The following is a 27,778-nucleotide window of genomic DNA, read 5'->3' as shown; positions in this document are numbered from 1 at the left end:
GAGGTTCACTTTTGAACAAAATGAACCTAAATGGATTGTAATGGTTTAGATTGAAGCATGTTTATGTATTACAATGAAGCAGTCAAAAGATAAAATACATGGAATAACTCTGGAAGGGAAAAGTTTTAAACATTCTCAAATAGTGAAATATATAAATTTGATTAAATTATTGTAAGAATCTGCAAAAAAAAAAATCAGAGGAGCTGAACATCCAACTAACCTTTTATGATAAGACCTCACTTTTAATAAAGGATCATGTTATTCTTTTTAACCACGACGCTTAGTCCAAAAACTTGCACAGGCAGGTTACATATTTCACACTTGAGCATTTATCTGACAAAGCTGAACAAAAACAAATATATAATCAGGAGTTAGGCACAGGTTAAAAGAAGCAAAAAAAAACATTTGGTACAAAAATAGTTTATTAAAAACAAGTTCCTATGGCTGAAATGTTGACGATTTCATGTCCATGTCTTCCATATTGAAAAGAAACCATAGAAACATCTGTCATTTTCCAAACCACTAGGAGTTAAAAACGTTAAAGCAACCTGTATCCGTGGTTCTTTTTGTGTCAATGTGTTTCAGATACGCAAATCACAGAATATTAACAACTATTACCATTAAACCTTAAAGTCATCAGTGACAAAAGCATATTTACAGCAGTGTCCTAGGCAGCGGCCTTCATTTTTCAGCATTTCTGCTTTACACAACTCGGTGTAAAATTATCAGATTGTTGATTCTGGGCTTCAAAATAAAAGAAATTTGTAATGTTATATGGTATGTTTTCAACTGGGAAACTAGGTTCAGTTTTTTTAATAATACAGTTTTGAATGTGACGGACAACTGTGCTGAAAGGGGACAAATCTGACAATCACCACTTACTCAACAGTAAAAATCATAGAGCTTATAAAAAAAGAAAAAAAATAAAGCAGGCAACAGAAAGGTGAGGTAATTCAACAATTTTCTTTAGTCTTCTTTTAACATTGATAGCAAACATCTTTGTTTTAAATTTCTCACAAATCAAAATTCTCTTTTTTTACAGATTGAAACCAAACCTGTGTTTTTAGCCATTTGTTTATAAAAATTAAAAATAGCAGCTGAAAATTTGTGAACTTAGAGGGGAAAAATTAGGCATCCTTATGTTTCCTATGACATTTAACTTGCAAACATTTAATATTTGACCACCAAAGTATCCAAAATGTATCAAAATTTTTGACAAAATTTTGTCTTTTTGACAAATCACTGTTTTCTTTTTTCTGACATTTTTTAATAGCTGTTGTTCATAGTTCCAGTTCTGGAAACTATTTTTAATGGAAATATCCTAGCTGAATCATGGTCATTGTTCATTTATGTAGCATTAGATTATATTCTTGAATATCTAAAAAATGAACATCTTAATTTTTTACATCGTGTATTTCTCTGATTAGTCATATTTTCCTTGCTTTTGCCTTAAAAGTAAACAAAATAAAAGAAACACTCTTGCGGTAATGTCGTCAAATGCACTTTTGTTTCCTTAGAAATAAAATCCTTTGAGCTAGTTAATTCATAAAATCATTAGATTCTGTCTTTTGGTGGTAATAACGTCATAAGCAGTGATAAGGAGGAAAGATTGAAACCACCATTACAATACATTCAATTTAGACTGTTTTCAGTGTTGCAGATTTTAAAAGTGAATCCATAACAGAACTAATTTGTTGTTGAGAAGCTCCTTCCTCAAGGTGATGACATGAGAGTATGAATAAAAGTGGGACAACAATAATTTCCCCCATCTGTATACAAACTATTTTAATAAAAAAAACAAGTAAATATCTAACTATTGATCAAAATGAAACCAAAACGCCAGGCCAAGTTATACTCGTAATGTGATGTTTCAACAGATCTGGTTTCATTTGCTTGACAATGTGGTGGGAGATGTGCTACCGCCCAGGAACTGTCAACGATCATCTGACAAACAGTCACTAGTTAGAACTGAGACTATTACAGTGAACAAAACTTTTTTCGGAGTTTCTCTCATTCACAGCAGTCACAGGTTGAAGGTCTATGATGCTGCAGCATCTTTTTCTTCTTTTGTTGCTGTGGACTCATTTTGAGCCGGCTCTTTAGACTCGGAGGATTGGGGATTTTCAGCAGCTGGAATCGGTCCGGCGAGTAAATGTTCTGACTCTTCCTTCTTTTTAGTGGCTTCCCCATTTGGCTCTTTCCTGGTTTCCACCGTAACTAGAGGAGTCCCACCCGGTTGCTCCGTGCTGTTAGAGCTCCGGAATTTGTCCATGTTTTCCAGTTCGGCCAGTCGATCGTCTTTATCCCACCGCGACGTCCTCTCTCGTCGCTCCGACCGTCTCGGTTTGTCTGCTTTGACTTCAGGCGCTCTGGTTTTGTCCCGGCTGCCTCCTTCTCCTCTGCTTCTTTCTCCTCCCTCCGCTCTGCCTCGATCTCTCTCCCCATCGTCACTGCGGCCTCGATCTCTGTCTCTATCAAGGCTGCCTCGCCTCTCTCTCCAGTCCCGTCTATCTCTGTCCCGATCTCGGTCTCTGTCTCTCTCCCATCCGCCCCCACGGGAATTCCCTACATCTTCCTGCCAACCTCCGAGCCTGTCCCGCCCATCCATTTTGTCACTACCCCCTCCTCTGCCTCCATCACCAAAACGCCTTCCCCCTCCAAACCCTCTGTCCCTCTCTCTGTCTCTGTCTCGATCCCAGTCTCTGTCCCTCTCCTGTTCTCGATCCCTGAATCCTGGCCTGTCACCCCTGGGCGGTCTCTCATCCATTTCCTCCTGCCCTTCGAAGCTTCTAGGACCACCTGGTCTTGTAAACGGGGCAGGACCTTGAGGGGGCGGGCCATGTCCTCGAGGGAAGGGACCTCTCATATTATGTGGAGGGGGCATTCCAAATCCTCCTTTAGGTTGTGGGGGCTCGTGGCGCATCATTTGAGGATGTGGCCCCCTGGGTATCAACTGTGGCGGGCCAGGGGGCACGTTGGGGTGAGGTGGTCTTTGCCCTTGGGGTGGAGGGAAACGTTGCATGTGTGATGGCGGTGGACCCTGGGGGCGCTGGAGTGGCATCATACCAGGTCGGGCACCTAGTAGACCCCCAAGAGGGGACTGGATGTTTCCAGGGTGTCCACCTGGACCTGGAGGTCCGACTTGGGGCCCGCCAGAATGTCCGACTTGGGGTCCGCCGGGATGTCCGACTGGGGGACCGCCGGGATGTCCAACTGGGGGACCGCCGGGATGTCCGGCTGGGGGACCGCCGGGATGTCCGGCTGGGGGACCGCCGGGAAGTCCGGCTGGAGGACCGCCGGGATGTCCGACCGGAGGACCGCCGGGATGTCCAACTGGGGGACCGCCGGGATGTCCAACTGGGGGACCGCCGGGATGTCCGACCGGAGGACCGCCGGGATGTCCGACCGGGGGACCGCCGGGATGTCCGACCGGGGGACCGCCGGGATGTCCAACCGGGGGACCGCCGGGATGTCCAACCGGGGGACCGCCGGGATGTCCTACAAGAAGACCAACGGGGTGACCACCAGTAGAATTAGTTAGAGGTCCACCTGGAAAACCTCCTGGAGGTCCTGTTGGGAAAACCACAAGCAGTTAAGATTGCTACGTTTAAGTTACTAAATAGCTCAAACTCCATTATTTTGTTTCTTTAGTTAACCGAAGGGAAACAAAATTACTAACCCATGTGCCCCATTTGGTGGTTAAATAAGTTTGGACCCTCCAGGACCTCATCATTTTTCTTGGCGCCCTGACCTGCTGGGTCTTGAGGCGGGTCATCAACGCCACCTTTGGAAGGAGGTATTGGACCGAGGGGCATAGGTCCCGAGGCAGGAAAACCTGGGGATATAGCAGCGAAACCCATTAAGATTCACTTTGACCAGAGTGAAAGACATCCTAGTTTTTAAAACAACTGCAAATAGTAAAAGATTATTGGCAGCTACCTGGGGGCATTTGCAACGGGTTGAAGCCAGGTCTGATGAAAGGAGGAAGGGGAATGCCTGGAGCAAAGCCAGGTGGAGGCATCCCAATGGGACCAGGAAAAACCGGAGGTTGAAGGGAACCCATAGCAACCATTGGCTGTTGCAATGAAGGGACCTGAGAAAATTGAATAAGCAGATAATTCGGTCAGTGCCATGTAAACGTTAGGTAACACTAAGCAAAATAAGCTAAGTAAAACCCATTTTGTGAAGGACTATACTAACAGACTGATATATGGGTCTCTTACTTCAATTGCTCCATAATTTATATAAAAAAAAAAAAAAAACATTTCAAATATAAAAAAAAACCTAATAATTTCAACTACAACTGTAAGGAGTTATAATATAACCCAACAGGTTTCAACCCCTAACGCGCTTCCCATCTTCCTCAGCGTTGTTAGCGATCTGCACGTGTCGACCAAGGCGACAATTTCTCAGGACAGTTTTCTGTCCCGAAATGTTTCAAATGCAGGACAGTCCTGAAAACAATGTCCCTTCTAGTTTTGGAGTTATAATCTGAAACACATATTTCCTACCACAGCACCACCTACAGGTGAATGTGGCTGAATATTTGTATCTGAGTAGTGGTGTGGATACTGAAGACGGATACCAAATAAAAGTTGTAAAAAGTTTTGGAGGGTAAGTTGCAGTACGAGTTTCAGCAGAGAAACATAATAAGAAGAAGAATGAAAAAGCAAAGTAAAAACAACAGGGTTCACCTGAAACGTCGTGGATGTTGTCAAATAAAAAACGTTGTTGCGTGATGCGTTGTGGGAGAGCTCAAATAAGACATTGTCCAAATGGAGCATTTCTCAGATTTTTTTTTTATATGAGCCCCACACACTTCAACCAACCATGATCATATTAGACATAAAATGTCTAATAATATCATATTAGACATATGATCATGGTTGATCATATATTTAAGACCTATACGGTGGAGGGATGTGTAAAGCTTGGTGAAAATAAGCAGTTTTTGCATAACAAATTTTGCAATTTTCCAGCGCCACCCAGAGGTGGACGTTGGAAAGAAAACTAGCTAGCCATTGTCAATATTGTGTTTGTAGTTGAAGAAAGGAAATTGTGGATTTTTTTTTATGATTTCAAAATTATGAACAATTAAATTTTGTAGCAACGTGGATGTGTGTAGTGATGTTTAATCAGCTATAACATTGTAATTGGGCGGGGAAAAAAAAAATTGCCACAATAACTTTCTTTTTGTTTTTTCCTTAGCATATAATGTGACATGTTTCATTTGGCTCAGAGTTGATGGTGGGGGTGAGATTGGATTTGGCTAATGCAATTTTCTTGCTTCCCTGGTGAAAAACATTCCAGATCCACAATTTTTGCACAGCACAGTGGAACATCTGTTGAAGAATCTTTCTCAGAAACTTTGCCCACATCAATTTTTGTTAACGTGACTTTGGTTTCAGAGTTATAAGCTGAAACATGTATTTTCTACCATAGTGCCACCTACAGGCGAATGTGGCTAAATATTTGTATCCGAGTACCGTTGTGGATACTGAACCCGGATACCAAATAAAAGTTGTAATTTTCAGGGTGTAGGGTCCAGTATAACTTCCAGTGGAAAAACATAAGAATAATGGAAAAACAGAGTAAAAACAATAGGGTTTCCTGCTCTGCTGTGAGCAGGCAAACGGCCATGCCTTGTATTGGCCGTCTGCTTGCTCCTGCAGGCTTGAAACCCTAAATATTCTATGTGTTCCTTACTTGTACAGGATGAGAAGCTGCAACAGCCATCGGTAAGACTTGTGCCTCCTCAGGCTGCTGTTGCTCAGAACGGCCATTGTGTGTGGGTTCCTCAAGGTGGTCGAAGGTCTTTCTCATGCTGCTCCAGTCTGCAAAGTCAGTCATGATAGTAATTATTAAGTAATAAAGCTAACTAAATTTAGCAAATGGTAAACTATAAATTTGGACTGTTTAATTAGGTATGAAGATATGTCTGTGAATTTAGTTTTTTTGACTGTCTAGTCACATTAGCTAAAACAAAATTAGTCTCAAAATATATACTGAGGAGAAGATGTGTTGTTCTGGTTCAGTCATTTTGAACATAAACATTTCTCCTACATTAGTTGTTTTTCACCTGGTGATAAGGTATCCATATCTAGCATTCCTCCCTCCTTCAGCTCCTCTAACTGGTCCTCTCTGATTTTAGACCAGGGTACGTAGGTGACACCCAGCTCCACATCCCAGTACTGTTTAAAATCAGGCTTTATACCCTTGTTCAAAGCCCAAGCAATCTGGTAGGAAATAATTCGATTTAAATTTGGATTTGTTTCCAGAATTTTTTCTCAGTAGCATATGCAGAGACAAAATAAATAAGACCCACCTTAATTGCTTTCTGGTTAACTTTTGACGATCCTCTACTGAGTTTCTGCAGTGCTCTGTAAGCATCTTGCCTGTGTATCATGACAATGTAAGCACAGCCTCTTGGAGGAATCATCTGAAAAATGACAGAGAAAAACAAAAAAATGGTTAATAACCATATGAGAAACAGTTTTTCCTGTCTGACAAACCAATTAACGTAGCAAGGTCTGTCTAACAATGACGAAGGAATAATACTTCTTAAAGATAACGGCATAAAGGTAAAGTACCTAACAATACAAACATCATCTCTAAGCGCTACAGTCACAGGCACGTCATAATCAACATCTAACAGAGATGTGGTTTATGGGGAAGCTTCTTCAGGATTAATTCAATTTTGTACCGTTTTGCCCTCAGGTGAGGGCACAAAAAATCTAATTGGCCAATATTGACAAATGGGATTTGAATACATAACAGCTTAATTATAGCCTACCAAATAACGCATCCAAGTAGACTTTTACTACTGTGATATTGCACACATTGAAATTGCACTGACGACAGTTACAAGATGTATTGGACATGAAGTGTTTTACAGTTTAAAAACAAAGAAAAAAAGCAAACAACAATTAAATGCACTAGAAGATACTAAATAAGTAAAATTTCTGGCCCAGGGGATTATGACCTTGCAGGCAATTTTGTCATATATAATTTTTTTTAAAAAGAAAAGTTGTATTTTAATGATTTCTCAGCTGCACTCTATCCAAGTGAGATTGTGAATTTCAGGGATCATTCCTGTTTAAATAAAGTTACAAAAAAAAAACCTTTTAAATGAAAATTTTAAAAAAATTACAAATCTGACTGCCAAGAGGCTTATGGAAGCAGAGTTGTTGTTAGAAAATGTTGTTAAAAGAAATGCAGCTTTATTCTGCTGGCTGTCATTGGTTTGTATGCACTGAACAATCAAAACGAACCTGAAATTATAAAGCTTCTTCTCTGACAGTAAGTAGTTTTTATCCCTGTGGGCCTAACAGAAACCTCGATGTAGATCCTTGCAAGCCTTTCTATGTAAAATAATGTGATATGAGCCGATTATTTGCTCTTTCTGGGCAAATAATCAAGATTAAGTTTAGAACCTTCTGATTACAGCTGTTGGTTGAATAATAAATCTATCTATAAACTTAAAATAAATACAAAGCAGGACCTAAGAGTGTCCATTAAGTAACTAAGTTAAAAACAATGAAATTCTAAAATGCACAAATTACTGTTTTAAGATTAAATATATCTGATCCAAATAAATCGACTTACATTTATAGATTCAATCTGTCCAAACTCTTCAAGCAACGAGGCGACGTCTTGCTGTTGAGTTCTCTTGTCCAGTTGACCCACCCAGAGTGTAGTACTACAAACTAAAGAGGAAAAATACATCAACAAGGAAGAAATTTGGCAATATTTCTAAAGTTAAAAGATTTAAACAAATTATTTTCATCGCAGGAGGGGAAAAAGGACAAATAAGTACAGATTTCAATCATTCCTGTGATAAATAATCTCCTCCGTAACCTAGGTGATGACTCACTACTTAGAGTTTCGCTCTTGGGCGGCGGCAGGCCTTTCTGCCGCCGCTCTCTTTCTCTCTCTCTCTCCCGGCGCTCCTGTGAGCGAGAGCGAGGCGAGTGGTGGCGACGATCTCTGGAGCGGGAGCGAGATCGTCTGTGCCTGGACCGTCGGGAGCGGGAACTGGACCGAGACTTTCTCCTCTTTGGAGATCTGTGTAGACAAAGGAAGCTTTGTTTCCAGGAAACTTCTTTTTGGCAGATTCTCATAAAAATACTTAGCATCCATTTTAGACTTTACCTTGAGCCTGAGTGTGACCGTCGACCATGCCGGCCATCTCTCATTGAAGAATGGTCCATATCCACTGAGGAGTCCTGGTGAAAAGATGAAAAAAAAATAAATAAATAAATCAATGAATCAGAAGATGACATGCTGCAAATATAACCAAACCAGTTATATTCTTGATCAATATTTAACGTTTATTAATTCACCTTAAAAGTCAAGGAATTAGATTTATGTTTTTCAGGATGAAAAAAAAAAACATAAATCTAAAACTAAACTAAACCTAAAAGTTGTTCAAATCTATTTAAAAGGAAACAATGATTTTGAAGAACATCGCTTCAGGCTATAAGAGAGATAAAAGACTTTCAGAAGGTACCAAGAAGGCTGTAAGTTTGATTTTCTGGCTTTTAAAGCTCACACTTAAAAATGGGAAATCGTGGCAGCCATTTGTAAACCTTTGAATGTAGTTAAGCACCTACACAGAGCGTACACACAGAGATGGTGATTAGCATCTTATGTTAATCACTAAAATAAGATTCTGAAGACTGTTTCTAATCTCTGTAATGATTTTTGTCTCTTATTTAAATCAAAGGAAAAAGTGTTTCACTGCACCTGGATGACTCTTCCTCTGCTCCTGCTAGAATTAATGACCTCTGATGGCTGGAAACCTACCTGTTGTTGCTGGGCAGCGTTTTGAGGAGGGTATATCCCTGGGAAGCCTGGAAGCCCAGTTGAACCGGGAATGTGGTGCCCTGGAAGAGTGTGCCCCATCGTTGGCATAGTAACAGGGTAGCCTTGTCCTGGCAGAACAACACCAGCCTGCAGCTGGCCGTTAGGAGGCACCGAAACCTAAAGAAGAGATCTGAAATTAATATCCAATACCAATCCTTGCATCTTACATCAGAATTAGATTTGCTCAGATTTTATTCAGTTTTTTTTTTCTTCTCAAAGGTTTGTGTTAAATCGATGAGTAGTAACACCACCTCATATTAAACAAATATATGAAATATTCCAGAGTGGCAGATCCAGACTATTTAAATACATTCTCAAGATATTTTTGAGTGTTTACCTTAAACAAAATTTAAAATCAGTCAGACCTACTGCACAGTAATTTCTCTCAGTACATCAAAACATTTAATCCACTTGTTTGATAAAGAATGCAATTCTTTTCCATCTCCATTAACTGATGTTCACACCTTAAAACATCTGGTGTAAAAATAAAATAAAAATGAACAATGAAAGTCCAGTGTCACTACCTGCTGTGTGATGTCCTGTGAGAGATTCATCATCTGTGTATTAAAGTGCTCCAGGTGCTGAGGAAAGGCTGGAGGTTGTTGCATACTGTGATAAGAAAAATGCATCATTATTACTCCCCCCTTGATGTTATTTGTAAAGGCTATGCTACTCAGAATGAGGACGGGGACTCACAAAGGGGGCTGGGAGGAGGGTTCATCCTTTTTAGTTTCCTCTCCAGCTTCTGGTTCATCATCGTAGTCAAAACGATCCAGCAACTTCTGATGCGAAGACAGAAAATCAAGCTGTAAATTCTAAATTACATTCTTTTTTGTTTGGTTTTGCAAAAAATTAAATAAATACATTTCCAAACACTGGACTCTGAAGTCTTTTTTGTAAACATGGCTGATAAAAGATTTTTTTAAAAATCAGAAAACTGTGCATTCAGAGTGTTGTTGGTTTGTTCATTTGTGACAAATTTAAAAGCCAGGCATCCTCCATGACTTTGTGACTATCAATAACATAAAACCCCAGCAAATTACATTTAAATTAGCGGAAAACTGAAAAAGTTCAAGGCGTATAAATACTTTGCAAGGCAGTACGGGTTAGAAAACTTAGAGGAATGCAAATATCTGTCACCATGTCAAAAGCGGTCTTTTGCTGGACCGGCTGGGTGGAGTGGACGGGTGGAGGAGGCTGAGGCGAGGAGAGGTGAGGCTGAGCAGCAACCGCAGCCAGGCCAGTAGGCGCGCTTTGAACCGGCATTTGAGCGGTCGGCAGAAGAGGCTGAGTGTTGGTTTCAGGCTTAACCGCCTGCTGCTGAAAGTTCTGGAGCATCTGCTGGAGCTAAGGAATACAAAGTAGATTCAGAAGTTTCCAAGACGACAACAGAAAGCAAATGAATGAAGCTATGTCAGGTTTCCATGGGTGTAAACACACCTGCTGGCCCTGCGAAGACTGGAAGAGCTGTGCTACGGCAGCAAAGGCGTCAGAGTTGTGTAGTGGAGGAGCGGTTGTTGGGGTGGAGTTGGCTGTTACTACGGTAACAGGCTCTTTGGCTGGAGATGGTGGTGAACCTAAATGATGAGACAGTCGGGAGTGTTTATAGGTGGCACAAACATGTTTTTGAAGGTGCGAATGCTCATTCAGAAAAAAATACAACTGTTTCTATAATGTGGGATTTAAAAAGGACTTTAATTACAACTCACCTGGCTCTTCTGTGTGTGTGATGGAAGCAGCACCACTGCCAGAACCTGCAGCCATATCCAAGAGCGGCTGAATAACCTCAATCTTAAACACTCCGTTCTTCTGCCACAGGTTCAAAACCCGCACAATCTTACTCTACAAACAAAGAAAAGAAAAGAGATGAAGCATCATTCCAGAAATTTTCCAGCCTTTCAGAAGATTTTTTTTTTTCCATTCTTACCCGGTCCTCTATGGGACAGAGACAAAGGTTCTCGAAGGTTCCTGTGATATTTTTGGTGAACCTCGGACCAAACACGTCTTTGTCTGGTCCGAACTGGTGCCTGGACTGCCTCACAATGGAATCAACCACATACAAGCCAGCAACTTTATACTCGGGCTTACACTGGAGGAATCAAGACCAAGGAGACAAATACCTTTAAATTACTTATGATTGTTGAGAAAAAAAAATGCTTTTCAAATACATTTGAAACAAAACCAGACTCACCTTTTTGATAAACTTTTCCACAATCTGGACCACGTGTTTGTAGAGCTGGAAAAAAAAAAAAAAAAAAAAAAAAAAAAAAAAAAAAAAAAAAAAGGGGGCGGGGGGGTCAAATGAGTGTTTTCAGCTTAATGGAGGCTAAAAGAAATGCAAACCAATTTTTAAAAGCAGAAAACATGAACACAAAAATATACAGCACATGAAAAACTGTTACTTACTTTCATAGCTTTTATGGCTGATTTGGTGATGGAGATCATCTTTGCTCGAGATATAGGAGGCTTGGAGTCCATCAAGGAGAATAACTGCAGAGTGGAAAAGATAATGAAAGGATGAGATGGAAAATCATGAAACAGCAGAATGCACAACACCAAATGGAGCAAAAATAAATGAGTTTCAGGTCAAATACTTATTTAATTGAAGTACATCTGTTTTTCCACATAAAACACTAATAAGGATGTATTACTTTACAGACAAATGTGTTGGACCTAACTGCAATTAAACTTTCTAAATTAGAAATGTGTTTCCTCAAAAATCTCTTATCTGTTGCCATTATTCATTACTATGCACATTTTTTTTATATTTCGTGTGGTGGTTTTATCAGGTTTTGTCAGAAAACGGAGACAAATATTTTATTTTATTTTATTTTATTTTTATTATGTGCTGCCTGAAATGTTTTAAAATGAAATAGAAAAATATTCTGAATTTAATGTACTGTTAACCATGGCTCTCAAATGAAAGAAGAAAAAAAAACAATCCTGAGCTACCTGGGTCTGAAACTATCTGTTCAGTTTAGTGGGTAAGATTTGTACTGATACTGTAATAACACAGTTAGCCAAGAGCCTGAATGAGTTTTTCACTATATAATATCAATGAGATAAAATATCAGGGATTCCCCCAGCCAGATATCCTCAAAAATAATAACAATAATAATAAAAGAAAACAGAAACAGCTTAATGGGAGCCATCAGTGGTGCTACTTTAGATTTCACACCAAATCCGTCCATGTTTCTCACAGCCAGAGAGTTTTCAAACACTTACATTTCTCTGTTTTGTAAGTGAGGGAAAGAGGCAGTAGTTTCGCTTAAGCCTTCCTTGCCATGTGCAATAGGTGGGGGAGGGGCAGTGCTGCATTATTCTACACTCCATGCAGCCTGAGAAAACTTAGGTGACACAAACCTTTTCTCCAGCAACTCATTAACAGGACTTTGAACCTCTAGGATGTCACCACTGAATGTTAGAAACAGTAACATTTTAAAATCTCAACATACCTTTAAATTGTCCCTATTCACAGTCTGCAAAATAAATGCCCAGTATATATTGTCTTGTCTCACCATCTTTATCTTTTTCTACTAACTTGATTCACCTTTAAAGAGATAAAAACCCAAAGCAGGAGAGCAACTCTAAAGCTGGCCACTGTAAACTGGACTGGCTAACCAGGTTTGTGCGTATGCGCTTCATTCTGTTTTTAAAAAGTTTTGGTTACTGATTAGAGTTTAACTCAGCTATACAGAGAGCCCAAAGCAACCCACTTGTTGCTGAGCACTGCCAGTCAGCTGGCTGAAAGAAGGCACCGATACTTTTTCCTTGTGTTCTTTTTGGAAATATAGTCAGAGATTAAAAATAAAAAACAAAAAAACAGTCATGGTGTTGAAATTTAAGGAGAGCCAACCAATCAAAGTGTCTATCAAAAATAGAAAAGTAAATAAATGTTAATCTGTATAGAAAATTACTCCAACTGTGATTGTGTCATTATTTTATTGTTGATTTTCCTGGCTTAAATAATCAGAATTAAATAGTGTAATACATTTTTGTTTAATTACTGTGGCATCACAAAACAGTGATACTTCTACACGTTTCTGTGATATCGTGTGAATCTCAAAGTAACTGTAGCAAAGCATAACTAATAAAATCCTGATTTTAGAGTAAAAGAAAATCATTATAGATTTCTTTTTCATAATGAACGCCTCTAAAAGAAGAGATCATCTCATACATCATCAGGAAGCAAAATAGCCAGGTAGAAGGAGATGCATAAAATCTGACACACAAACCCACACTTTCAGCATCACATGACAGAAAAAGTCTATGATTTGCCCTTTTAACCATGCCCTAGTATTCTTGCAGCTGTAATTTTGCTTCAGGAGAGACAACAAATACTGCAAAGATTGTGAAGATCGCAGGAATGGCAACAACTTCGAAGCTAAATATTTTTGCAGGATGTCAATTTGAGCCTCAATAACAAATTAAGTATATGGGCTCCAGCTTTGATAACCGTGTTAATGTAAGGCTTACTGAGTGACAAACCCTGCAGGTTCTGACTGGGCTTCCAACAGCATGAACAGGCCTCATAGAAACTCACCGTGTCTGCTCTTTAAGAAACACCTCGCATGTTTATTATTCCAAATGATCAACAATAAACCCCTGTAGGCCTGCAGTCCGTTTGCATGACCACGTTAACTGGAGAGTATGTTTGCTAATCGTACTGTTACCAGCAGCAGTGTTTGGGACCAATTCACTCCCATTAGCATCACGGAGGATCCTGGTACCAATGTTTACTCTGTTTTCTGACATAACCGAGTGGCTTCTTATTGCACTAGAGTAAGACATCCTGCTATTCAATGTAAGACCACGCCAGTTGACGAAGGGCAACACTAACATTAACCCAATTACAATAACACCAAGAAAGTCCAACGGCTAGTAGGCCCCCTCGTCCGACCTACTCGGTTAGCTACACAGCATCACAGCACTGCTGTGACCACATCCACCAGCCACGGTGACTTCAGATTTTGAGCGAGCCCAACGTGCAGCTTACCTCCTGGTTAAAGGCGTTCACGGCCTCCATGATTGCCAGATGCACCTGGCTTCTCCCTTAACTCCCGAAACCCTGGTCAAAACGATGTTTATTCCAGGAAAGGACGGAACAACATGTCCGCTCCCCGGTAGCTAACGCCAGTTAGCCTCGCGTTGGGTCGGCGGGCACAGCAAAGCATGATGGGATTTGGTGCTGTTGTTCTAGGGTTTGTCCAATAGGTGGCAGGGTGCTTCCACTTACTGTGCTACCTGAAAAAAGAAAAGACTATGAATAATTTTAATAGTTTAATTGTAAGTTCACTTAGCAAGTTTTTATTTGTCAAAAATGGTAGGGGTAAAAGTATGCATTTGCCTAAAAAATTAAAACAATATAGTGTCTCCTGCTGAGAACTGAAGTCCTTCTTTGTGAAAATAGGTTCAAGAAAACGGCATATTTTAGGAACCAAAAAAATAAATAACTTGATAGGAATATACCAAGAATGACACAAGTAAAGGTTTTAGTATTAAAGTATAGGTGTAAACCTTAGTATTAATGTACTTAGTCTAAGCCTTATCTATATAATTTTCAAGAAAAGCCAAGAATACTTCACTATACTGCTCTGACGTTTGTAATGTTCAGTTCAGAAAAAATAAACTTCAAGTACACTGCCTCATTTTTAGCATGAAATAATTATACTCATAGTGCATTAGTATAAACTGTTTAGCTATAATCACATGGTTGATCATCTAAACTTGGCAGGCTAAGCAAGAAGAGTAATAATCTGAGAAACAGCCAGTAGTAGTCAGAGAAACACTCTTTATTAATATGGGAAAGATTCACAACTCAAGTGGGAAAATCTGCTTGACAACTTTTAGTAGAATGTTTAGGAGATCCAATCTCTATTTGAGGGTGGGTGAAAAAAAGTCACTGCCATTCTGGAATGGCAGATTACACTAGATTGTATTTTAGAGCTATCAGAGTAAAGGCATTGAATGAATTTTCTTGCCGCCTTTATTTCTAAAATTTACTTGAAAATCTTGTTTACTATTTGTTTCACTTCACAATTTTGCATCTATTTGTCGTGATTCATCACAAAAAAATCCAATTCAATTCATCAAGGTATGCAGTTACAACATGCAAGATGTAAAATGAATTTTGCAAGGCACAGTATTTGCTGTGAAACCAAACTGTTACAGGAGAAATGGCTGCCACAGTTCCCCACAGACATGAATGCAAACGATTTTGCAATCTCTGTTCCTGCAACACAAGGTCTGTGTTTGTGGATGCTCCTCACAGCTGTGACTCAAAAACAGAATTATTTTTAAAATCCACAAGGATATTTTACCCATGCAGCCTGAAATCCAACTTAACAGGGTAATAATGGCTTTTACAGCAAGAACTTTGATTTATTCAGTAAATATCAGTATCTAACTCTCAACTTAGGAAGCATCTATTTTTTACTGTTCCTTCTATAAAATTTGCCTTCATCTGCTTTTGAAAGTAGGTCTGCCTGTTTAATAGTAATCTTAGAGTAAGGTGTTTAAAAAGCTACACGAGACACAAAAGACGTGCAGAAAATTGTAACACATTTTACCCCGTGGGAAGATCAAATGCTCTGTTTTAAGGGCTAATGCAGGTCTAATCGATGAGATGCTTGAGGCTCTTGTGTCAAGACAATTACAAAACGGATGTAGATTGAATTTCAACAAGACGTCTGCGCTGCATTTTATTGTAGTGCAAAAAGTCTCCAAAAGATGTCGTACTTGTACGCTTCATATCTTTATTATGTCTAGAGTGAATTATCAAGAAAGCATGGTCCAGCAGTCTTGGAAAAAGCAGCATGTGGTTTAGAATTGCTAAAGCCATTCTCTTTAAAGATCGAAATTGAAGCATAGCTACACACACACACACACACACACACACACACACCCCCACACACACACAAAAAATCTAATAATATACAACATTTGAAAATAAAATAAATAGATTTATTTATTCAATAAAAATGTCATTAAAGCAACCGTTCAAGTATTTGAGACTGATTAGATTTACTATAAAAAAATAAAATGTTTTTTTCTTGGCCGAAGCTTATGATGAGTGGCCCCTCCCTGTTCTCCTTTGGGTGATTAAAAATGTTAATTAGGCCGATGAACCTCATAAGTAAACAAGGTGAAATTATTCTCTGTTTGTCTGCTGAACTCAAGTAAACATCCAAAATAGATAGGGTAAATTTAATTCAAGCTTAATATTGATTATGACTACCTTGAAAAAAAAACTTTATTTATTTATTTTTTATTATTATGAAAAGGGCGGATTCTTAACTTAATAACTAAAATGCCAACCCAAATACATGTTAGTATAATTTTTTTACAAACCCTATGAGCTCAAATGTTGATTCTGTAACAAGTCACTTATCAGGGTTACAAATACATTCTTTGTTCCTGCACATGTACAATGTGAGCCCACACAGCGGAGCGGCGGGGCGGTGGTACCGGTAGACTTGTTGTTCCCCGTTGTCCGTACACACACTCCACCCACCCTGCGCTGATTGGATAGAAAAGTACCCCCGCTTCCATCACGGTGTTTCTTTTTTCACCCTCACACTGGCCAGGGGAACGCCCATCCACAGGACCGGGAAAGTCACTTCAAACTGAAAAACACGCTGCATGGCACACAGATCATACTGGAGACGCTCGTGTGAGAGGAGATGCGCACACAGCCTAGAAGCCTGGCTCTGATCCTCGACCTGAAAACACTCTCGCGTAGCTAATAAGACACGTTGCGTCAGTTTTCCATGACAGATATTGGCTTTTTTTTTTTAAATGCTCCTTATGTCATAATAATCTAAGCGGATTCAGTTGTCTCGGAAACTGCTGAGCGCACTGGCTGGATGCGTTTGGGTGAACAGGTGGCGCAAAATCCAGCACTCCTAATTTGCCGGACGTTAAGCGTTTAATAGGATACCTGCTTTTAAGGTGGGTCAGAGTCGAGTGCGAAGTGTTTTTCTCCCTCCTCAGACAAGGCAATAGAGATGCCCGTTTTGGACCACGACATGGGAACGGACAACAGGACGCACGACGGCGAGACCTCAGACAGCGCCGACGATGAGAGCACCTTTTCGGGCTCCCTCGGCAGTCCTGCCCCGGACGTCCTCAAGAACTTTTACCACACCAAGCGCGTCGGGACCTACCTGATCGGGAGGAAGCTGGGAGAAGGGTCTTTCGCAAAAGTTAGAGAAGGTCTCCACACTCTTACGGGAGAAAAGGTAAGGCATGGTGGTGGATGAAAGTTACATCTCATTGCATGTATCTGGGTGTTTGTTGTCAGATATAATGCTTGCTTGTTTTCAGTTTCTCTTGGCTTGTCAGTGCAAATATATATATATATATATATATATATATATATATATATATATATAATTGGAAGTCTTAAGAGCTTTTTCTTATGCTGTTGTATTGTTGGTGGTATATGGGCATTTAAAAGGGTCAAATCATAAATAATATTACAGAAATAAATTTAGCAGATGGATAATTACAGAAGACTATATAGTCAGAGGGGTTAACCCAGCGGTACCACTGCTCAGCTCAATTAATCAGTTGTACCTCAGAGAAAGTGGCCAGCTCTCCCTTTGTTAATGAGCTCATGTTGCATCGCCAGCTGTCGAGGTGCAGTGCATGCACAGTACCGAAGCTCCACCGACAATATTTACCTTACGTGTTTGTGTGTGAGAGAAAGGCTCAAACAGAGGAATGGAAAGCATCTGCTTTCCTGAGGCGTTGGATGGCAACTTGTGCGCTGCTTTGTCTGCTGCAGCTGGTGATCTCACCTTCTGCAGGCGCGCATGGCTGCGATAGGGACGGAGAACAAAATTGTCTGGCCTATGAGGAAGCAAAGCCGCTACTTGCATATGAAATGACCTCGTTGATAAATGGGCTGCAGGGCTCATTGGGATTCTGCAAGCGCAGGGGTTTGAGATGGGCAACCATTGGCCGGTTGTTGCCTTTGTCTCCATCTCTTCAGATTTTTTTTTTCTTTTTTTTTTTTGGAGAACTGCCAGGAAAAAAATTGCATCTAAGAAAAACAAGCTCCTCTTCTGTTTCCTGCATGTTTCAACCTGTAAAACCTGTTTGTACCACTGTACTCTAACATGATATTAAATTGTTGAAAATTCATGTAATTATCTTGACCCCCTGTTTGTCCGTTGGTGCTCGCTCTGTTGCTCAGAGGAGAAAAAGCGCCTCTCCTCTCCCCTTTTCCCACCACTCTCTTTGTTTAGGATGATGCAAACAGTGGTAATCTCACAACCAAGCACAGCTCTTCATTTGAATAAAGGCATCCAACAAGAGCAGTTAGGGAGGGTGGGAGGGCAGGGCAGCAAGTTTGTCCAACCAAGAGGGTATGCCGGGGCGAAGGAAATGCATCAGGTCCTCCAGATTCCCTTTTTTAGCATCACTTGAAAGACGATATGGATTTAGGCATGAGAATGTAAAAGTGAAGAGAGGAAAACGATGGGGTCACCATGGTCAGGGAGGTAGGAGAGGTCACATGGGTGTGTTTTTGATATATGTAACCCACTTTCCCCTCCACATTCCCCCTGCAAGACCCCTCCTTTCTGTCTGAGGGGTGCCTGATAAACAACTGAAGCCCCCAAAAGCCCCCCGGCAGCATGCTCCCTTCCCCCTTGATATCCCACCCCGCCCTTCTCATATGCACTAATGTAAATGCATAGCCCCGATCCTAACCCGCCACATACATTTCCCCCAAGTGTAAACATGGGCCATCTTTAACTGTCGAGTGATGGCACGTGGTATGCGCAAAGAGTTTCTTCTGCAAGCCAGGTTTAATTAGTAACTGTAAAAAGGTTCTTCAGAGGGGAATCAATTATCAGAGCATAAAAATGAGCTGAAGGATGGTTGTAAAAATAAGCCAAAGGGCAGGAGAAAAGAGAGGACACTGTTGCACTGTGTCGCTAATGGACATGGTGATTTGTTCCACTTGCCATGCTGGTCCACGTCTGTGGACTCACTCTCCTTGAGATGATTTGTAATGTATGGCAACCATGTTCTTGAACTCAGTCTAGACAGGACACAAGGAGACGCTCAGGCAGAGAATGAAATATTTTTATTGAATGCAATTATCCACAAGGATCTGCCGTTGAACAGAGGACGCATCGTTTTCCATTTATGAGGACAACTTCAAGGATTTCTTAACAGTAACTCAAGCAGTCTTCCATTAAAACGTTCTAAGAGGATAAATGAAAGGCAAAGAGTAGCACCTTTTACTACTGGTGTTGCTTCCATCATAACCTATCAAATGAGATTAAGTTTAACGCAACGGGAAAGCAAATGGGGGGTAACTTTAACTGCCCATTTGACTTTGGCACCTTCTCAGCACATAGGATAACGTTTGCTTTCCCTTTACTTTATTACGATTCTGTTACCTCTCTCACACTCTCATGCCTCCCCTCTTAAGGGGATTGCATTACTCCACACCCTAAGAGCAGCTGCTTGGGAGAGGTCAGCGGCGAGTTATGTACCCAGCAGTAAAGATCAAGTAGCGTCATCACCTGTTACCCTCCTTGAAATCTAACCCTAAGAGACACACTAATATAGGAGTGTGCTTTTTGCTAACTACAACATATGGCACAGGGTTTAAGAGTCAACCTGCAGCTGCCAAGGCTTCAATAAGAATCTCTCCTCATCCTCTTAGCCTTTCCCTTGTTTTTTTTTTTTTTTTTCAGGTGGCGGTTAAGGTAATTGACAAGAGGAAGGCCAAGAAGGACTCATACGTGACAAAGAACCTGCGGAGGGAAGGCCTCATCCAGGAAATGATTCGGCATCCAAACATTGCACAGCTGTTGGACATCCTGGAGACGGAGAACAGCTACTACCTGGTGATGGAGCTGTGTCCTGGAGGGAACCTCATGAACCACATTTACGAGAAGAAGCACCTCGATGAGAGGGAGACTCAGAAATACATCCGGCAGCTGGTGCTGGCCGTCGAGCACCTTCACAGGGCTGGCGTGGTGCACAGGTAGGACAATGGACACAGAAACTGCCTGCTCTCCCAAGACTGAAAGTACTGTGTTGTTTTTTTGTGCTAAAGATTGCTTTCAACATGGGGCTTAGGTCTATCCTGTGCACATGAATACACAAGATCATCCAGATCTTGTGTATTCATGTGCACAGGATAGACCTGTGACAACTCGACTTGTACTTGTCGAGTTGTCATTCAAGGGTGTCTAAGAACTTCTTTAAATAAACTAAAAGCACCGGATGTTCAAACATCGTGCAATAATCCAAACAGTGATTATCATCCTTAATAACTTACATTTAAAAGATGTACAAATTCAGAAATTCCCAGTTGTGCAAGAGATTGCATCATGTTGATCTTTTTAGTGGCTAAGATAACAATGACTTCTGTCATCTTTCATAAAAACTGACTGTGTGGGGTGCGGCAGTGGCGCAGTGGGTAGAGTGCACAACCCAAGTACAGAGACCTTAGTCCTCGATGTGACTGTTAGGGGTTTGAGTCCCGGCCTGGTGGCCTTTGCTGCATGTTTTCTCTCCTCTCTCATACCCTTCTTACCTGTCAATGTACTGCAAAAAAAGCCCCCCCAAAAAAGAAAAAAAAAAACTGCATGCAGTGACATTTCTTCTCTCCCTTTTTGTCTTGCAGAGATTTGAAGATAGAAAATCTCCTGTTGGATGAGCAGGACAACATAAAACTCATAGGTAAGGCATTATCAAATTTTCCTTTCTTCCAAAAGCACAGTCTGAACTCTATAACAGATGAATAATTAATAGTAATCATGTACCTATTTATTACTGATGCCTGGATGGTCACTGTAAATTTTCTCACCCTGAGTGCAATCGGAGCCTTAACGAGGTAAAGGGTTAAGAACAGCTAAACCTCCTGTTAAAAGGCTTATAAGCTTTCGCTGAGGCATTAATCTGGCTCTGTCTGTTTGTGCAAAACTGAGATATATAAACAACAAAAAAATCCTAAGAATGACACTTACCACACTCTCCCTCCCACTCCTTATTAGATTTTGGCCTCAGTAACTGCGCTGGCATATTGGGATACTCTGACCCTTTCAGCACCCAGTGCGGCAGTCCAGCCTACGCTGCTCCCGAGCTGCTGTCCAGAAAGAAATACGGCCCAAAGGTGGATGTTTGGTCCATGTAAGTTCACATTCATTCTTTAGAGTACGAATTCACCTATTGTTGTTTACCGCAACCTAAAGTTTTAAATATGCACTTTTTGTTTTACAGTGGAGTCAATATGTATGCAATGCTGACCGGGTCGCTCCCTTTCACTGTGGAGCCCTTTAGTCTACGAGCTCTGCACCAGAAGATGGTGGACAAAGAAATGAACCCTCTACCTCCTACCCTATCTACTGGTAACTGACATTTTCTAAAAACTGAATGCATCATAAATGCCAATTGTAGGTACCTGCTAATCAAACAAACCTTTGTTTTTGTTAATTGTTTTCTTGAACTTGTTTTCATTGGCCCTCTGTGCTTTCTTTGGAAAAAGAAAAACAAAACAACTCTCATCATTATCATTGGCTAGATGGAGTTGCACACACCCACTGTTGCCAGCAGAAAAAATATTTCCGAAGAATTTCCTGGCGCAGCGACAGATTATGCGGTTGCATTTCAAAAGAATTTCTCTAAGGTAGAAGAGGGTGGGGGTACAGATAATACTAGAGGAACGAGTATCAAAACAAAACCACTGGAAGCATTGATGCTTGTCACTCTTTACATGTCACGACAGTGCTAATATTCAAATGAAGGATTGGCCCCACCACCTACTACTTATCGTGATGATTCAGTCTTAGAAATACAACACGGTGAAAAGAAGGAGGAGATTGAGTGCTGACATTGTATTTGAAAATAAAGAGAGTGTAAAACAAGTAGGAAAGGTTTTGGTTTTGACTTCCATGTAAAGACAAACTGATTGTTACAGGTAATTACATGTTTAACTGTCAGGAATCTTCACAGATTAGGACAGGCAGCGGTTGACAACACAGTATGATTTATTCTTTTTTTTTCTCCTTTCAGCTGCCATCTGTCTGCTGAAGAAGCTTCTTGAGCCAGACCCTCACAGGCGTCCAAATATACATCAAGTGATGACTGATTCCTGGTTGCAGCTGGCCAACAGGAACACAGGGGCACCTTATCGCAGCAGGTACACATGGACACATGCAGTGCCTTGCAAGCCTTTTCACATTCTGTCACATAACAGCCACTGTAGTGTGCTTCTTAGGGGGAGAGATGTTTTGTGATAAGCCAACACACAAATCAGTACATATTGTGAATAAACACTTATGCATTAAATGGTTTGTAGATTTGATATAGTTTGTAGGACTAGCTTTCCACTGCAAGTAGAGACTGACAGTTTTGCCCTTTCCTTTGTGCGACAGAGATCAGGCTCAGTCAGACTGAAAGAAAAGCATCACACAAAATTTCAAGTCTTTCCAAGAATTCTCATGTAGATTTAAGTAGAGGTCATTCTCACACATGAAGAATGTTAGAAATTCTTTTCAGCTCTGGCTGTGTGTGCTGGTCTTACTGAAAGGTTAAATTCATTCCCCAGTCTTCTGCAATCTCTTACATGTTCTTTTGTAGAACTGCAAAAGAAAAAGTGAATAACCAGCATTCCAAAATATACAAAGGTTTTAATGTGAGCAATATAAAACCTTCATATATTGTGGGAGTGCAGGCAATTCACATTTTTTTGCAGTTCTTCCAAACTGGGTACCCATTTTTATTTTCCTGTTTTTAGGTACACTGTAATTGTGTGGGCACTATGTTCTTCTTCTTCAGTAAAAGTGCTCTGAATTTAGCACCACACATCTTCAAACCCCCACAAACTTTCCTGTGCTCATAAAGAAAAGCCTCCCTGCAGCATGACCTGTCACTATAATTTTTCAGTGAGCACGTTGTGTTCACTGTGTTTTCTGCTATGAAATGATTTGCATATAATCCAAAATGTTACCCTTTGTTTGCTCTTTATGCAAAACATGCTGCTCCACATTTTTGCTAGGTCACCTGCTTGATGGTAAATTAAAGCAAGAAGTTCTTTCACTTTCCTAAAGGCTAGATTTATGGAAATGCACATTTAATAGATTTTCTGCTTACACATTCTCCCACATGAACTGTGGATCTGTGCAGTTCTACCAGAGTTAGGATGGGCGTTTTGGCTGTTTCTCGGATGAATGCGCCCCTTGAATAGTGCTTATTTGAGAATCATTTTTCAACATATTTGCAGATATTCTACCTTTTTTCAGCCAATCATAAAAAATCCCAATAAAGCAAACTGTAGTCCATAAAACTAAATGCAAAAACTGAGTGGGGTTTTCATGAACTTCCAATGCCTTGCACATTTAAAATATTTGCATGTTCAGATAGTAACTTTGCAGACAGTAAGCATAGTGTTACAAGGTAACACTAATCTGGCCTCTCTTTTTTTCAAGAATCCACATTGAAGAAATAAATCAAGCAGTTTTGCTTCATATGACGGAGAAGATGGGGTACAAGCACAGCGAAGTGCTGAGCGCTGTCCTCACCAACCGTGCCTGCCACACTCTGGCTGTCTATTTTCTTCTCAACAAGAAAATGAAGAGGCTCTCCAAAGAGTATCGGGTGAGTGTGTCGTAGCTAACGCCTGAAACACAGAGAAGCAATCTAAACTTTTCTGCATAGTGCAGGTATTTTTATTTTTTTTTTTGTTTGTTTTGTTTTTTTGTTTTTTTTTTAAATTCTGAGACAGTTGAAAAACCTGCGTGGCCAGTTCTGAGAATCTTTCGCACCATTTTTATGTGTAGGAGAAGCAGATGCAGGAGAAAAAGAAGCTAGAGAAGCAACAAACAGAATACTATCAAACACAGTGGAGGAAGCACGTCGATAAACTAACCATCCCTCCAAAACAGACGCCCGTCTATCTCGCTGTTAGCAAAGGACAGAACAAGGAAAAGAAACACAAAACAGGTAAGGATTTGTACTATTTAATGCAAAACATGTGCATGAATAAACTGTATTCACATAAAAATGAAAAAAGATATTGATTGCATGATTTTATTTCTATTTTTTTTACATAGGGTAGGTTGACTGAGCATGCATCTTCATGTACAACCGCCTGTCTCACACAACCACACTTACCTCTTCAACCCACCCTTCATCCCCTCCTATATCCTCTCACCCGTCCGTCCATCCATCCATCTACCTGAAAATAACATCTTGGACAAACTTACAGCCATTTGTGTTGCAAATGCACAAGCACTTTCTTTTACTCTAAATACTGCTCTGATGTCTGACATAATATGAATGAGAGACAGCGTAGCACTGAGGAATATAAATTTGCATAAAGCTGCACTGAAATTATATTTGGAAGAAAAGTGTGTAAAGTGAAGAGGCATGTGAGCACCTGGGGCAAAGCTAAAATTTAAACTCCTTTTTACAAGTTGTTTAACTTTGGGAAGCGCTGAGAAAGCCCATAAGGTGTTCTTGATCCCGGAAATAAGGATAGGCTAGTACTGACGAGGTTAAAACTGAGTCAGGTAGTTCTTTACGTTGGCTCAGTGCATGCTGTCACATAAATGAGATGACATACTACCTAGACACGCAGGTCATAAATCTAACATTATGTGTTGCTCCAGGTGTGTTATTTTTATTGTTCACCTGTCTCTACAGTACCTACAGAAAAAAAAAAAGATTGTACAAGAAAATTCCAGCCATGGGAACTAAAGGTACACCTTTTCTTTCTTCAGGTATTCTAAGAGCGTTAGCGGTAGGACATCGCAAGTCACCTCTGGCACCTCCAGGCACAGTTGCATCGTCATCCATGGAGTACCTTGAGATTCATCCCCTTTTCCCCAACACTCCGCAGCAGCGGAGGCGCTTGGCCACCCTCCCGCCGGTCAACACAAGTCCAGAACATAACATCCCTGCTCCACCAGCGCCGTCACCAATCGGCATGCACTCTTTTGGTTCCCTTTCGAAGGCCGAACAAATTGAGGACACACCTTCCACACCCTGGTACAAGCTGACCAATGGGACTCTGTCACCACCACGCCACGTCTCTGCCTTCCAGCCCGACTCCTCTTACTTGAAAAAGGCCACCATCCCCAGTCCCCCAGTCCTGATTTCCAACCCACAGCCCAAGAAGAATTTGTCATCGGATGGGTGTGGCTCCTCCGACACAAGTGGAAGCCCCTCTAGCAGTGTTGGAAGTCCGCCAGGAGGCTCAGCATTTATGCCACTGAAGTCTGCCTTTAGCCTAATTAACCCCAACTCGGCATTCAGCCCTCCATCCAACAGCGCGAGCAGCGATCCTGAGAGCCCAACACATCGCAGCAAGCTTCCCTCTGTGGCCAAAGGACTCAAAAAGAAAGTCCCACTGCAGCCTTTTACATTCCGACCGGAACAGTTCATTGAGGAAGTTGTTTCTCCACCTCCTTATCCAATGAAAACTCTGATGTGTGCTTCAGGTGCACTGAAGACCCTCTGCTGAGGGATTGGGGGAAAAAATGAAAGGAACATTTGGGCCCCTCTCAACAGTTTGTAAAAGTTGGAGAGGTCTTCCAGAGCGGCCTTTTGAACTGTGAACTGCCCTTTTATTCCAACTGAGCCACTTTTCACTTCAGTATGAAAACTAGACATGGGCCGGTATGAGATTCTCACTGTACGATAACCTTCAGTAGAGACACTACATTCTAGTCAAGGTGTTAATTATACAGGCTGACTGTTGCTTGTCAAGTGCAGTTGTCAAACAGCAGTTGTTGACCTAATAACAGGTAACACACCCTTTTTGTTTTTTTATGTAACTCGGTGAGGGTTTTTTTTTTGTTTGTTTTTTTTTGTAACAGCAAATTCTTCCAAATTACAGAATTTGTATCTTCTTGAAAGTAAGGACATCTGTAGAGGCCTTCTTGTACTCAGCTGACCATCATTGTTCAGCAACAGGTTGGGGAGGAAGGAAAGACCAGAAAAGGACTTTGAGCAGTAGGAAAAAAATATGATGAAAAAATTCAAACCTTGTTAGTCATTGAATGTAGTGACCGGCCCATGCCTAATTAAAAAAAAAACATGGAAGAAAAGGGTGAAAACTTACCATTTTACCTCTAGAGTATTGTGTTATTACATAGCACGATACTCTTGTGTTATTACACAAACCTCATCTTGAGAATGTCAAGGTGAGATTTGAAATGGATCCTCTCCGTGTCCTAGACACACAGTAAACTTGGGACGTCTTGTAATACGGGCCTTGACGACTAATGCGCACACTCACACCTACACACACACACGCAGAAACAAAACCCTGTAATATAGACAGTTTGAAGTACTTTGTTTTGCAATATTGCTTCATCTGGTTTGAGAGCAAGCCGCAGACTGATTCACACCAGCTAACAGGACCCGACTCTTAACCCTAACCCTGACTTTACATGTGTAAATGTTGTTGTCTCTGTAGAAACTGTGTAATATAGCCACTGACTTCCAGCCAGCTCGCACTGTAGCCGGACTGCTGGGAGGGGAAAAAAAAAAAAACAACTCACTGCACTATTACTAAATACCAAAACCTATAGGAAATAAATGTGCTGACTATCTTTTACCTCACTGCATTAATCGTGCATTTTTGCATACTGTAGTGACAGTCAGGTCTGACACACCTGTCTGTGTAGGATGTGTCTAAGTGCTGACTTTAGATTTAACACAATAAAACTACATAGGGACCAACGGTAGAACCATAAGCTCACTTTTTTATAAACTCGTTACCCATCAGTGATGAATTACACTTCATATCTTTTTATACACAAGTATTAACTCATCAACAGAGAAAGTCATACTTATGAATCATTTCACAGCTGAACACACCGGTTTGTAGTCAGTAAAAATATAATAGAGCATCAGAAGCCTTATTAAACTTAACCACCTCACTGAAACACTGAGGGATTTAAAGTGGGAACAAGTGCTACTCGTGTCACCTAACAACCACAAAAGAAGTAACTCACCTCCCTTTGTCTTAATGCTGTAGTTTGTGCAATAGTCTTAAGTGTTTAACTGCAATGATGAGTTTTTGCCAAGAGCTCTTTGAGCGTGATGTGAACGTTGTTTTTTTTGTAAATAGCTGTCTTAAATGCCCCTGTTCCCTTCACGTTAGTAGTTCAGTATAGGAAGAATTTTTAAAAAATGTTTATGGAAATGACCTTTTTACAAAATAAAAAAAAATAAAATAAAAAAAAGATAAGGCTTCCACAGGCACAAGGGAATTTTTTGCCTCTCTATTATTAAATACTGAAAAGTTGCATGAATTGAACTGTAATGTCACCATTTGAATTTATGTCTTTGTAACTACTTTTTCTTTTTGAAATTGAGATTGTTACAGATATGCGGGGGTCTTTTGTAAGATTTTTTTAATGGATTGGTTTGAGTGTCAAGAGATTTCTATGCTGTATAAAGTATTTTAAATATCTATACTGAACGCTTCGTGTCTGTCTGGTCTTTTGAATTGCACCAGTGAACTGCGTGGTGTGTCTGAGGTAATAGCGTCTGCCCTGAAATTGTGGAGATCACATTCTTTCAATTCAAAACCAAAAGAAAAGTATGTTTACATAACGCAGTCCAACAGCTTTGAGAATTGGATCACAAATTACTCACTGCACGCAAAAGTATTCAGACTCAGTGAACTTTTTCACATTCTGTCACGTTACATTGACTTCACTATTTTGTTGGAGGTTTGTCTTTAAAAACAGTGTGATGTTGCCACCACCAGGCATCACGGCATTTTGTAAATAGGCCAAGAAGGCGGAGAATGTTGTATAAAAACAAATCAAGCAAGACACTGTAAGTTTGTGATGTCTTTTCCTTCTTTTAGGAAAAGTTAATGAGGCCTTGCTTCTCTGCTATGGAGGGAGCCATATTTCTTTCCAAACAC

The 27,778-nt window shown here is 40.6% G+C and overlaps 2 protein-coding genes across 5 annotated transcripts; one reads left to right on the top strand and one right to left on the bottom strand.

Moving 5' to 3' along the window:
* Positions 1 to 402: 402 nt before the first annotated feature.
* On the bottom strand, positions 403 to 14,045 carry LOC103140389 (splicing factor, arginine/serine-rich 15). Of its 3 annotated transcripts, XM_016673391.1 has the most exons (20): positions 13,862 to 14,045; positions 11,272 to 11,355; positions 11,057 to 11,101; positions 10,793 to 10,954; positions 10,575 to 10,707; positions 10,306 to 10,442; positions 10,006 to 10,212; positions 9,562 to 9,647; positions 9,390 to 9,474; positions 8,806 to 8,982; positions 8,152 to 8,225; positions 7,874 to 8,064; positions 7,606 to 7,706; positions 6,326 to 6,439; positions 6,080 to 6,236; positions 5,707 to 5,834; positions 3,940 to 4,093; positions 3,680 to 3,835; positions 3,496 to 3,570; positions 403 to 3,423 (listed from the first exon to the last, which is right to left on the bottom strand). In XM_016673391.1, exons 1-20 carry the CDS (start codon positions 13,889 to 13,891, stop codon positions 2,039 to 2,041), a joined length of 3,681 nt encoding a protein of 1,226 aa, XP_016528877.1. In that variant the 5' UTR covers positions 13,892 to 14,045; the 3' UTR covers positions 403 to 2,038. The 3 variants fall into 3 exon arrangements, with proteins under 3 accessions (XP_016528877.1, XP_016528866.1, XP_016528872.1); XM_016673380.1 differs by having other exon boundaries at positions 403 to 3,570; XM_016673386.1 differs by having other exon boundaries at positions 403 to 3,570; positions 9,562 to 9,644.
* Positions 14,046 to 16,464: 2,419 nt separating this feature from the next.
* hunk (hormonally up-regulated Neu-associated kinase) lies at positions 16,465 to 27,316 on the top strand. 2 transcript variants are annotated; one of them, XM_007555518.2, is made up of 9 exons: positions 16,465 to 17,105; positions 19,581 to 19,873; positions 20,519 to 20,574; positions 20,889 to 21,024; positions 21,115 to 21,242; positions 21,907 to 22,033; positions 23,322 to 23,490; positions 23,673 to 23,835; positions 23,951 to 24,557. In XM_007555518.2, exons 1-9 carry the CDS (start codon positions 16,872 to 16,874, stop codon positions 23,953 to 23,955), a joined length of 1,311 nt encoding a protein of 436 aa, XP_007555580.1. In that variant the 5' UTR covers positions 16,465 to 16,871; the 3' UTR covers positions 23,956 to 24,557. The 2 variants fall into 2 exon arrangements, with proteins under 2 accessions (XP_007555580.1, XP_007555572.1); XM_007555510.2 differs by lacking the exon at positions 23,951 to 24,557 and adding an exon at positions 24,615 to 27,316 and having other exon boundaries at positions 16,467 to 17,105.
* Positions 27,317 to 27,778: the final 462 nt, after the last annotated feature.

This window comes from Poecilia formosa, unplaced genomic scaffold (genome assembly GCF_000485575.1).
Source record: "Poecilia formosa unplaced genomic scaffold, Poecilia_formosa-5.1.2 Scaffold3, whole genome shotgun sequence".
NCBI lineage: Eukaryota > Metazoa > Chordata > Actinopteri > Cyprinodontiformes > Poeciliidae > Poecilia > Poecilia formosa.
The sequence above is the reverse complement of the archived record's forward strand: the minus strand, read 5'-3'. Positions and strand labels throughout refer to the sequence as shown.

Bases quoted from the DNA above. Each gene is read 5' to 3' on its own strand.
- LOC103140389 (XM_016673380.1), bottom strand. From the start codon at position 13,891: ATGGAGGCCGTGAACGCCTTTAACCAGGAG. The intron at 9,475-9,561 runs GTGAGTCCCCGT...TTCTTATCACAG, and splicing joins CCCTCCTCCCAGCCCCCTTT to TATGCAACAACCTCCAGCCT. The intron at 6,237-6,325 runs GTGGGTCTTATT...ATTTCCTACCAG, and splicing joins TTAACCAGAAAGCAATTAAG to ATTGCTTGGGCTTTGAACAA.
- hunk (XM_007555510.2), top strand. From the start codon at position 16,872: ATGCCCGTTTTGGACCACGACATGGGAACGGACAACAGGACGCACGAC. The intron at 21,025-21,114 runs GTAAGTTCACAT...TTTGTTTTACAG, and splicing joins AAGGTGGATGTTTGGTCCAT to TGGAGTCAATATGTATGCAA. The intron at 23,491-23,672 runs GTGAGTGTGTCG...TTTTATGTGTAG, and splicing joins GGCTCTCCAAAGAGTATCGG to GAGAAGCAGATGCAGGAGAA.